General features: G+C 42.4%; 1 protein-coding gene across 1 annotated transcript in view; it reads right to left on the minus strand.

The window, feature by feature from the left end:
• Window positions 1–4,926: 4,926 nt before the first annotated feature.
• The window catches only part of LOC103885799 (putative Dresden prostate carcinoma protein 2), a 36,700-nt gene continuing 28,599 nt past the window's right edge, over window positions 4,927–13,027 (minus strand). The window contains exons 3-4 of the mRNA XM_021940532.2: window positions 8,154–8,382; window positions 4,927–6,136 (exon numbers count right to left, since the gene is read on the minus strand). Of these exons, the coding sequence (XP_021796224.2) occupies window positions 6,130–6,136; window positions 8,154–8,382 (236 nt within the window). The 3' untranslated portion in view covers window positions 4,927–6,129. The remainder of the gene's footprint in view (window positions 6,137–8,153; window positions 8,383–13,027) is intronic.

Consider the following 13,027-nt stretch of genomic DNA (forward strand, 5'->3'; position numbering starts at 1 on the left):
TTAAGGGGAGGAAGATGGCAAGGAATGGCAAGATGAAACTGTCATGCCCGTCCATGTGAAGAGACCACCAAACAGGCTTTGTGTGAGCAACATGGCTGTTTATTTCACCTGGGTGCAGGCGGCTGAGTCTGAAAAGAGAGTCAGTGAAGGGAGATAAGGGTGGGGCCGTTTTATAGGATTTGGGTAGGTAAAGGAAAATTACAGTCAAAGGAGGGTTGTTCTCTGGCGGGCAGCAGTGGGGATCACAAGGTGCTCAGTGGGGGAGCTTTTTGAGCCAGGATGAGCCAGGAAAAGGAATTTCACAAGATAATGTCATTGCTTAAGGCAAGGACCGGCCATTTTCACTTCTTTTGTGGTGGAATGTCATCAGTTAAGGTGAGGTAGGGCATTTGCACTTTTTTGGTGATTCTTCAGTTACTTCAGGCCATCTGGGCATATATGTGCAAGTCACAGGGGATATGATGGCTTGGCTTGGGCTCAGAGGCCTGACAGAAACCACAGGAAAAACTTAAGGAGAAATTGTTAGTCCTCCCTGCTTATACCATATTCTCTATATTAACCAAATTTTAAGTCTAGATTTGTTAGTGGGACTATGGGATTGCCAATGTCCCCTTCATAATGTAGTATCTCTCTCTCTATTCCTTCCTTCACCTTTCCTGTGCTATAAATAAATTAACATTCCTAGTCATTATATTGTTATAAAAGTTAATCATATTTCTTTCTTTCTTTTGTTTTTGAGACTGAGTCTTGCTCTGTCACCCAGGTTGGAGAGCAGTGGCACAGTTATGTCTCATTGCCCTGCTGACTTCCCAGGCTTATGTGATACTCCCACTTCAGCCTCCTGGAGTTGCTGGGATTACTGGTACATGCCACCATGCCTGGCTAATTTTCTTTTTTCTTTTTTCTTTTTTTGGCAGGGGGGATGGAGTCTCATTCTGTCACCCAGGCTGGAGTGCAGTGGTGCAATCTCGGCTCACCGCAACCACCGCCTCCTGGGTTCAAGCTATTCTCCTGCCTCAGCCTCCTGAGTAGCTGGTATTACAGGCGCCCGCCACAACACCCAGCTAATTTTTGTATTTTTAGTAGAGACAAGGTTTCACCATGTTGGCCAGGCTGGTCTCAAACTCCTGACCTCAGGTGATCCACCTGCCTCGGCCTCCCAAAGTGCTGGGATTACAGGTGTGAGCCACCGTGCCCAGCCTATGCCTGGATAATTTTCTTGTGTGTGTAGAGACTGGGTCTCCCTATGTTGTCCAGACTGGTCTCAAACTCCTGGGCTCACATGATCCTCCTGCCTCGGCCTCTTAAAGTGCTGGGATTACAGGCGTGAGCCACCGTACCCAGCCCTTTTGTGGCTGTCTTTTTCACTTGGCATACTATCTTTAAGTTTCATCCATGTTGGAACATGTGTTAGACTCTTCTTCCTTTTTCAGGCTGAATGATATTCCACTGTGCGTACACACATTGTGTTTATTCTTTCACCCACCTGTGGGCACTTGGGTTGCTTCCTTCCTTTGATTATTGTGAATAATGCTGCTGTGAATATGGATGTACAAGCATCTGTTCAAGTTTTTGCTTTCACTTTTTTGTGAAAACAGAAGTAGAAAGGCTGGATCATACGGTAATTTTATGTTTAATTTTTTGAAGAAACACCACACCATCTTCCATAGCAGTTGCATGGTTTTTATTGTTGTTACTGTTGTTTTTGTTTTGTTTTTTGTTTTTTTTGAGACGGAGTCTTGCCCTGTCGCCCAGGTTGGAGTGCGGTGGCATAGTCTTGGCTCACTGAAAACTTTGCCTCCTGAGTTCAAGTGATTCTTCTGCTTCAGCCTCCCAAGTAGCTGGGACTAGAGGCATGCGCCACTACACCCAGCTAATTTTTGTATTTTTAGTACAGACATGATTTTCCATGTTGGCCAAGCTGGTCACGAACTCCTAACTTCAAGTGTTTAGCCCATCTCCGCCTCCCAGAGTGCTGGGATTATAGGCATGAGCCACCATACCCAGCCTAGTTGCATGTTTTTACATTCCCACCAATGCACAAAGGTTCCAATTTTTCCACATCTTGCCAACACCTATAGGTGTGTGTGTGTGTATAATAGCCATTCTAATGAGTGTAAAGTGGAAAGTAGTAACTCCTTGTATGCAGATTTTTTAAATAAATAGGATCTTGCAATGTTGTCCAGGCTGGAATATAGTGGCTATTCACAGGTGCAATTATCACCCACTCCTCAAACTCCTGGGCTCAAAGGATCCTCCTGCCTCAGCCTCCCTAATAGCCCCAGACTCTACAGGCACATGCCACCAGGCCAGGCGTCCTTGTGGTTTTGATTTGCATTTCCCTAATAATTAGTGATGTTGAGCATCTTTTCATGTGCTTATTTGCCATTTGTATATCTTCTTTGAAGAAATGCCATTCAAGTCCTTTGCCCCACTTTAAAAATTGGGTTGTTTGGTTTTTTGTTGTTGTTGAAATATATTTCTTCTTTATATATTCTAGATATCAATGACTTATCAGAGCTATGATTAGCTAGCATGTATTTTCTCCCATTCCCTGGGTTGCCTTTATAATCTGTTGATAGTGTCCTTTGATGTACAAGTTTTTAATTTTGATGGGATCTAATTTATCTTTTTTCTTTTGTTGCCTATCCTTTTTGAGTTACAGCTAATAAATCATTGCTAAAACAATGCCACAAAACTTTTCCCCTATGTTTTCATTTGAGTTTTATAGTTTTAGTTCTTACATGTAGGTCTGTAATCCATTTTTATTTGATTTTTGTATATGGTGTAAGGTAAGGGTCCAACTTCTTTTTTTTTTCACATGTGAATATCCAGTTTTCCCATCATCATTTGTTGAAAAAGACTATCCTTTCCTTACTGAATGGTCTTGACACTCCTGTCAAAAATCATTTGACCCTATATCTGAGGGTTTATTTCTGAATCCACTGATCCATATGTCCTTCTTTAGGCCAGAACCACACTATTTTGATTATTATAGTTTTGTAGTAAGTTTTGAAACTGGAAAGTGTAAGAAGTCCAACTTTCTTCTTCTTTTTCAAGATTGTTTTGGCAATTTGGGGTCCCTGGAGATTCCTTATGAATCTTAGGATATATTTTCCTATTTCTGCAAGAAAGGTTGTTAGATTTTTTTTTTTTTTTTTTTTTTTTTTTTTTTTTGAGAGCTGGGGGCGTCTCACTATGTTGCCCAGGCTGGTCTTGAACTCCTGGCCTCAAGCAGTCCTCCCTCCTCGGTCTCCCAAAGTGTTGAGATCACAGGGGTGAGCCACCATGCCCAGCCATTGTTAGGATTTTGATAGGGATCACATTGAATCTGTGGTTCACTGTGGGTAGTATTAACATCTTAAATAAGAAAACTTTTGGCTGGCCATGGTGGCTCACACCTGTAATCCCAGCACTTTGGGAGGCTGAGGCAGGTGGATCATTTGAGGTCAGGAGATCCAGACCAGCCTGGCCAACACGGTGAAACTCTGTCTCTACTAAAAAATACAAAAATTAGCTGGGCATAGTGGTGTGTGCCTGTAATCCCAGCTACGTGGGAGGCTGAGGCAGGAGAATCGCTTGAACCCAGGAGACGGAGGTTGACTTTGTCTCAAAAAAGAAAAAAAAAAAAAGGAAACTTTTTGAGGACGAAAAAGTTCTGTATCTTATAATGATAGTTACAAAATTGCATGTATTTTTCAAAGTTCAAGGCTGGACATGCTAGCTCACACCTATAGTTCCAGATGGGAGTCCGAAGAAGGAGGATCACTTGCAACCAGGAATTCAAAAGCAGCCTGAACAATGAGCAATGCAGTGAGACCCTGATATCTACCAAAAAAAAAAAAAAAAAAAAGTTAGCCAGGCATGGTGGCACATGCCTGTAGTCCTAGATACTCAGGAGGCTGAGGTGAGAGGATCACTTGAGCCCAGGAGTTCAAGGCTGCAGTGAATTATGATCATGCCCCCGCACTCCAGCCTGAGTGACCACAGTGAGACTGTGTCTCAAAAAAAAAAAAAAAAAAAAAAAAAAAGCCCGGCGCAGTGGCTCACGCCTGTAATCCCAGCGCTTTGGGAGGCCAAGGCGGGCGGATCGCGAGGTCAGGAGATTGAGGCCATCCTGACTAACACGGTGAAACTCTGTCTCTACTACAAATACAAAAAAATTAGCCTGGCGTGGTGATGGGCGCCTGTAGTCCCAGCTACTGAGGAGGCTGAGGCAGGAGAACGGAGTGAACCCGGGAGGCGGAGCTTGCAGTGAGCCGAGATCGCGCGACTGCACTCCAGCCTGGGCGACACAGCAAGACTCCATCTCAAAAAAAAAAAAGAAAGAAAGAAAAAGAAAAGAAAAAATTCATAGGACTGTACACTTGAAATGAGTACATTTTATTGCAGGTAAAGGATACCTAAAAAAAAAAAAAAAAAAAAGATTTTAAACTTTAAAGGTCAGGTACAGTAGTTCACACCTGTAACTCGAGCACTTTGGGAGAGGCTAAGGCAGGAGGATCCACTTGAGCCCAGGAGTGCAAGACCAGCCTGGGCAACATAGCAAGTCCTTGTCTGTTATTTAAAAAAATAAAATAAAAATAGCTGGGCACGGTGGCATGCACCTGTAGTCCCAGCTACTCAGGAGGCTGAGGTAGGAAGATCACTTGAGCCCAGAAGGTCAAGGCTGCAGTGAGCTGTGATCACACCACTGCACTCTAACCTGGGTAACAGAGTGAGACTGTGTCTTCCCCCTACAAAAAAATAAAAAAGGAAAAAACTTTATAAAGATATCCTGAGCCTGAGCAACATAGCAAGACTTGTGCCTACCAAAAATTTAAAAATGGGCTGGGCATGGTGGCACACACCTGTAGTCCTAGCTGCTTGAGAGGCTGAGGCAGGAGAATTGCTTGAATCCATGAGTTCAAGTCTGCAGTGAGCTATGACTGCGACGCTGCACTCCAGCATGGGCGACAGCGCAAGATCTTGTCTCAAAAAATAAATAAATAAAAATAAAAAAGATTTTGTGGACTATGTGCTGGAGAAGCCTGGGTCACTGTGCACGGGGGAGAAAAAACACCAAGAAAAGCCTGCTATCTCTAGCCAAAGGACTCAAACAGGGCAGCCCAGCAAGACAGAAAGCTGAGCACTGAGTCACAAGACACTAGATTTATGTCTGTGGCAACAAAACATAATTTACAACATCCTCCCTTGACTTTCGGGTATTGTATTCTCTGACATTCCACCTTTTTAACCACTTCTTCTAAATCTGTCCTGAGCCTTAGTGTCTTCTAATTATCAGTAGGCTTCAGTCTCATTTAAATGAAGTGAGGCTGGTGAAAACCTGGTGCCCCAAATGTGACTCTTCAGCCAGCGACATACTGCATCCAAATCCAGGAGCAGGCTCTGAATCATGCCTTCATCTTCAGGACTCCTTGCATTTGTTCATGTAGTCCACTAAACCTGAAATGCTCTTCTCCATCCATCAAAATCCTTCTTAACCAGCTGATGGACTCTATTCAGCTTTCCAAAATCCCTCAGTCAGAACACACTGCTTCTTCCTCTGTGTCCTGGGCTTCTAGCACACAGGGACAGAATGAAACAAGCCCAGGACATAGAGGAAGTGAATCCATTTATTTTATATGCACCACCTGCCACTGCCCTAGACATACATTTGATGGATGAATACATGAATAATTTGATCTTCATAAAGACTTCCACAGGAGACAAATTAAATATGAGAGAAAAGTGCGGTCCCTAAAAATATGCACAGGGCTGAGAAGATGGGGGAAGCCTAAAAGTAGATGTTAGGTGTAGATCTCAAGGTGTTTTCATGGGAGGAAACCTAGAGGTGCTGGTCAAGAGCTGTTGGGTGGGTACATTGGTGGGGGTGGTAGAGGACTATGTAGAGATAACATAAAAGATTCGGAATGGCTGATATTTCAGGAGATTGAGGGGACAATGAGACAGGGTGACCATGCCTGTGAGCAGTTCTTGCCTTTTGAATAGGTACCCCATCCCACACATACCTTCGCTATTTTTATTTCATATTGTTTCTTGAAGATTTCTTCATAAAACAAAACTACTCCTGAGCATTCAGTTTCTATCAGCTACATTTTAGTTACCAGTTGAGCCAGTATGTGAAAGTCAACTCCTGTAGGAAATAGAGTGCGATGGTCAGCTTTATGTGTCAGTTTGGCTAGACTACAGTCCCCTCTTATTCAATCAAACACTAATTTAGGTGTTTCAATGAAGGTAATTTGTTGATGTGAATTAAATCCATAATCAGTTGACTTTACGTAAGAGAGATTATTCTAAATCATCTGAGTGGGCCTGATTTAATCCGTGGAAAGGTTGTAATTGCAGAACTAAGGCTTCTCTGCAGAAGAAGAAATTTCTCTGTAGTTAACTTCAGCTGGTGTCTAAGAGACCAGGCCTGCTTTTCTAGGGTGTCTTGCGAGCTGCCACCATCACACAAGCCAATTCTGTGCAAAAACTCTCTTAATATATATTTCCTGCTGGTTTTGTCTGTCTGGTTGAACCCTGAGGGTTGGAGGTTCAGCATAAGGGGGCTTGCACAGAGGAATAAAGGAGGAGAATCAGGCAGCAACGGGAGTACTGGCAGGGGGGTTGATTTGATAATTTTGCCCAAGGCAGGTATTATTTGGGGGAAAAAAAGGGGACAAAAAAGACAGGAGCCAGAGGAGACCAAGAATTCAAGAGTGAAGGTGGAAAAGGTGAGGAGACTGGCTATCCCACAAACTCACTCTTCTTCAAGTTATTCTTCAGAACAGCACAAGCTCACTTTGCCTTCTTTGTGCGTTTCTTTTTCCCAAGCCAAACTGTATCCAGCTTTATTAAAGATAATTTCCACAAAGAATCGTGGTATTTTGGGCAGCACATGGGCAGACAATCGTTAACAGTATACAACAACTTTCAAACTCCCTTCTTCAATGGACTACCAAAAATCAGAAAGCCACTGTAACATCCAGTGAAGTCTTCCTCTGATGCTCTGAACAGGGAAAGTTTAGAGTGAGGGTTGACATTTCACATTTAGCATATGCTGTTTAACAACTTGTCGTGAGCCGACCCTGGCTTTCAGGAAGTGAAACGAAAATGACAGAATTTATCTGAAGATCCCCAACCTAGAAACAGGAACCACTGCTCTTTTGAGGGGAAAGTCCAGATTGTCTGACACACTGGTAACCAGTTATTGGAGGTCAGCTCCTAGAAGATGTCTGGGTTTAAGGGATTTAAGTCTATTCTGAAAGGTAGAAAGAAGAGGACATAAAAAATGAATTTGTTTTTTCATACCACAAGGTTTTTGTACCAAGGTGGCCATGTGTGTCAAAGTCAGGGAATCCCTCCTCCTGGGGCCCAAGAGGAAGTCTCTCAAAACTAGAAGGAAAAGGTGTTTTCCCCACATCAGTCCAGTATCGAGGATTTTCTATTAGCGACACATGGCCCTTCCCCCCAAAACAATAATTAAGTGTTCTGTGTAGTAACAACATAGCTTAAAAAAAACAAAAAAAAAGCAAAACAAAATCTGCATTTTGATAAAACTTGATTAAAAAATAGTATTTCAGGCTGGGCGCGGTGGCTCACGCCTGTAATCCCAGCACTTTGGGAGGCCGAGACGGGTGGATCACGAGGTCAGGAGATCAAGACCATCCTGGCTAACACAGTGAAACCTCATCTCTACTAAAAATGCAAAAAATTAGCCGGGTGTGGTGGCGGGCGCCTGTAGTCCCAGCTACTCGGGAGGCTATGGCAGCAGAATGGTGTGAACCCGCGAGGCGGAGCTTGCAGTGAGCCGAGATCGCGCCACTGCACTTCAGCCTGGGTGACAGAGCAAGACTCCGTCTCAAAAAAAAAAAAAAAAAAAAAAAATAGTATTTCAAACTGTACAGTCACCAGAAGTACACAGTTATCAAAAATGCACACACTTCGCTTGGCATCTACAGCACCTTCAGCTTTCCATGCCTAGTCTGTTTTGGCATCTCTATTTTCTGCAGGGTTACTCCCCTCCTTGCCAGCATCAGCTTTTCCCTTTTTCTCTTTAGGTACCTTCTGTCTCTTTTTTGCAGAGGCCTTTTTAGGCTTGGGCTCTGGCTTTGCAGGAGCAGGTTTACCAGACAACCTTGTGGATCTTCTCTGCAGTTCTACCTCACCTTGGCTTTATCTCCTTTAGCATCCCCTTCAGCCTTACTCCCAGGCATGGTGGCAGCGACCGTGGTGGGACATGGGCGCTGGGCGCAGGATGCAGCGGAGTGCGGGCTTTGGTCGGTCTGGGGATCATCGCCTCTTCTTCTTCACACTGCTCCTCTTTGTGCATTTCTGTTCTTTCTTGTAGCCAGAGAAGCAAATGCATACCTTTGCAACTAACACTTCCAGACTCGTCTGCAAAATCAAGTGCAGTAAATAAATAAATAAATAATCACGGGTCCCTTTTAGATCGTGTTTCCCCCCAAATACCATGAATAACTTCAGTAAATTTTTGATAAATGCTTGTAGGTATTGTAAACTAAATGTGTATTTTAATAACTCAGAGGCAAAAATATAATCTAAAGCTGGAATAAATCAGATGTTTGGATAAATACACACGTCAGCTAATAAAAAAATGGCAATGTATGTGGGCTTTAAAAGAAGGAAGAAAACGGCCCTTGACTGTGGTCCAGCCTTCAAGGGACTAGCAGAAGTTAAGTGCCTGGGCTTGACAAAAACCAGAAATAAGCAAAACGTTAGAGATCCAAAAGTGGGCAAACCTAAAACTGTAAATTTAAAATAATCTGCAATTGGATGAGAAATGTAAAAAAAGGCTAAAATTTTTCACATACAAATTAAATAAAAATAAATAAGTTGAGATAAATTTGAAAATCTTTGTGGTAAAAATTTCTTCTGAAAGGAACAAACTATGATATACACCATACATGGATAAATCTCAAAAACAGGCTGAGTGAAAGAAGCCCATACTAAAAAGTGTACACTGTGTGAATCCTTTCATATAATGGTCCTGAACAGGTTAAAACTCATCTACAGTGGAAACTAATCAAAACAGTGGCTAGCTCTGGGGGAATGGGGCTGAGGAAAGGGATTGACTGGCATGGGTAAGAAGGAACTTTCTAGGGCAATTATTAGTCATCAGGAAAATACAATTAAATGCAAATTAAGACTATGATGAATTGCCACAATTAAGACTACAGTGAATTACCACAATTAAAACTATGCATAAGGATAGGCATATACATCAGTCGAATTGAGAGTCCAGAAATAAATCCATACATTTATGGTCAACTGATTTTCCACAAAGGGATCAAGGCAACTCAGTAAGGAAAGAACCGTCTTTACAACAGATCCTAGGACATCTGGATATCCACATGCAAAAGAATCAGTTTGGACCATTTCTTCACATCAGGTACAAAAGTTAACTCAAAGGGGATCATACACCTAAAAGTAAGAGCTAAAGCTATAAAACGCTTGGAAGAAAACACAGGTGTAAATCTTTGTGACTTTGGATTAGTCAACAATTTCTAAGATACAATACCAAAAACACCAGGAGCAGCAGCAGCAGCAACAACAACAACAACAACAACAACAACAAAACACATAAAGTAGAATTCACCAAAATTAAATGAAAAAAAAAAAACCCACCTGACAATACCAAATATTGGTGAGATGAGGAATGATCACTCATACTTTCCTAATGGAGGTGTAAAACAATATAAATACTTTGACAAATTAGCAATTTCCTGCCAAGTTAAACATATATCTATCCCATAACCCAGGAATTCCACTCTTAGCTCTTTACCTAAGAGAAACGGTGAGTACCTATGAATATTCTTACCAAATTCTTTTTTTTTCTTTTTTTTTGAGACGGAGTCTTGCTCTGTCACCCAGGCTGGAGTGCAATGGCACAATCTTGGCTCACTGCAACCTCCCTCTCCCAGGTTCAACCTCCTGAGTATCTGGGACTACAGGCACCTGTCACTACACCTGGCTAATTTTTGTATTTTTTTATAGAGACAGAGTTTCACCAAGTGGCCAGGCTGGTCTCAAACTCCTGGCCTCAATTATCCACCGGCCTCAGACTCCCAAAGGAAAATTCTTTTTATGAAGAATGTTGTTGACTCAGTAGCCCCAGTGCAAGGAAGTTTCTCAGGCAAGATGACAGCAAAGAAGCTCTGGTGCTCCCTATTTGGGGTAAGAGTTCAAGCTTAGGATATCTCTTTGGAAGTCTTTATCTAAATACCTAGTTATCAAAAATAGTCAGTAAGCTCTATTTCTTTTTTAATAAAAGGAACTTATCTGATCTCAGAAACTAAGCAGAGTTGGGCCTGGTTAGTGCTTGGATGGGAGACCTCTTGGAATACTGAGTGCTGTAGGAAGGCCAGGCATCATGGCTCATGCTTACAATCCCAGCACTTTGGGGGCCATAATGGGAGGATCACTTGAGCCCAGGAGTTTGAGACCAGGCAACAGAGTGAGATGTCATCTCTACAAAAAATAAACCAAAAATTAGCCAAGCATAGTGACACGCAGCTGTAGTCCCAACTACTTGGGAAGCTGAGGTGGGAGGATTGCTTGAGCCCAAGAAGTTGAGGCTACAGTGAGCCAAGATGGCACCACTGCACTCCAACCTGGTCAACAAAGCAAGACTTTGTAAAAAAAAAAAAATTCACTGCAAAGAAAGAAAAAAGAAAGATAAATTGACCCCCATAATTATGCATAATCTGTCCAAAAGTTGAACTAAAATGGGGTTATCGTTCCTGTTCTGGTTACCAATTATTATGTAACAAGCTACCCCAAAACAATTTTGTAGGTCATGAATTTAAGCAGAGACCAGGTGGAGAATTCTGTTCCATGAGGCATTGGTGGAGGACACTTGGCATTCATCTGGCATGCAGAGTGGTGTGGCGGGTCCAAGCTGGTTTCCCTCGTGTTTCTGATATCTTGGCTAGAAGACCAGGCTAAACAGGGATTACTGATCACAGCATCTACACATTGCCTCTCTAGCACAGTGGCTCAGGGTAGCTGGACTTTTTATGATGACAAGAATCTATAAACAAATGTCCTAGTTAACAAGGCAGAGGCTGCATGGTCTTCTGTAACTTAGGCTTGAAATTCACAGAGCAACACTTCTGCCATACTCTATCAGTCAAAGCAGTCATGAATCCACCCAGATTCAAAGGAAGGGAATATAGATCCCACACTCAATGGGAGAAATGTCAAAGAATTTGTGATCATCTTTTAAAACCATTACAATCCTACTGGAAGACCCTTTAATAAAACACTGCACAGGCCATGGGCCCTGGCTCTCCTAGGAGCCAAGTATAAAGGGAAGAAAAGATATAAATAACCTGGTATTGCTGGGGACAAATCTGGGCTGGGGACAGAACAAGGAAATATTTTGCTACAAGTTCCTTGTCTTGCCTATGATTCTTGGTACACCACTATGGAAACATCAAGCAATCAAAATTGTACTGCCAAGCAAATCTTTTTTTGTGGGATGGAGTTGCGGGAACATTTTGCACGGCATGGAAAGGAGAAGTAAGGCAGGGCATGTTCATTCTCTAACCCTGTAGTCAGTGAGAATTAAGTATCTTTTTGTTACTAGGACTAATAAAATAATAGTATGTTATATTTATTTGTATATTGCTTATAATTTTCAAAGGCTTTCATATAGGTTATCCCATTTGATCTTGGCAATAATACTGTGGGATTAATATTATTAACATCTTCATGATACAGATGAAGATACCAAGGCTCAAAGTCAATCATTTCATTGCCAAGGTCTCAAAAAGATTCTAATAAGTACCAGGGTAAATCAAGACCCAAAGTCCAGAATTCCAAAGCGTGGGACAGATACCTTGTTACAGTCACGAAATATTAATTCTAGATTTGGGGATTTAAATTCCATGTGTTCTGGTGACATATGCTCAAAACCAAGCAGAGAAAGGAAATCTAACAATATAAAAAGAAACATGAGTCAGACTTTTGGTCAGCTCTGTGGTGACGTTAAGGCACAAGAGTGGAGTTATTTGACTCATAAACTTCCCTTCTGCAACAATACCACGGAGCAGAGAACCAGTGGATTTCCTCACTACAAATCAGTGTAAGATCCTGACTCTCATACATAACACCATACAACCGCATTTGGGCTCTTTCATGGCATGAAAAGAAAAGGAAAACACGCAGAATCACTTTAGCTTTGAACCTGCAGAATTGTCCATATACATTCATATTCAACGCACATGCTCCCTGAAAAATATCAAACAATATATAGAAGTATGGAAAGTGTCAGGCCTCTGAGCCCAAGCCTGCATGTATACATCCAGACGGCCTGAAGCAAGTGAAGAATCACAAAAGAAGTGAAAATGGCCGATTCTTGCCTTAACTGATGACATTACCTTGTGAAATTCCTTCTCCTGGCTCAGAAGCTCCACCACTGAGCACCTGATGACCCCCGTCCATGCCCACCAGAGAACAAACCCCTTTGACTATAATTTTCCACTACCTCCCAAATCCTATAAAACGGCCCCACCCCAATCTCCCTTCGTTGACTCTCTTTTCGGACTCAGCCCGTCTGCACTCAGGTGATTAAAAAGCTTTATTGCTTACACAAAGCCTGTTTAATGGTCTCTTCACATGGACGCACGTGACAGAAAGTAATCAGCTGGGCACAGTGGCTCATGCGTGTAATCCCAGCACTTTGGGAGGCTGAGGCAGGAGGACCATGAGGTCAGGATTTCAAGACCTGCCTGGCAAATAAGGAGAAACCCTGTCTCTACTAAAAATACAAAAATTACCTGTGTGTGGTGGTGTGCACCTGTAGTCCCAGCTACTCAGGAGGCTGAGGCAGAAGAATCACTTGAACTCAGGAAGTGGAGGTTGCAGTGAGCCGAGATGGTGCCACTGCACTCCAGCCTGGGCAACAGAGCGAGACTCCGTCTCAAAAAAAAAAAGAAAAGAAAAAGAAAGTAAATAAAGTCTTTCCCTCCTCCCTACTCTTTCTTTATTCCTACACTTTGGTATATATCCTTCCAGT

Source organism: Papio anubis, chromosome 7 (assembly GCF_008728515.1).
Source record: "Papio anubis isolate 15944 chromosome 7, Panubis1.0, whole genome shotgun sequence".
Classification (NCBI taxonomy): Eukaryota; Metazoa; Chordata; class Mammalia; order Primates; family Cercopithecidae; genus Papio; species Papio anubis.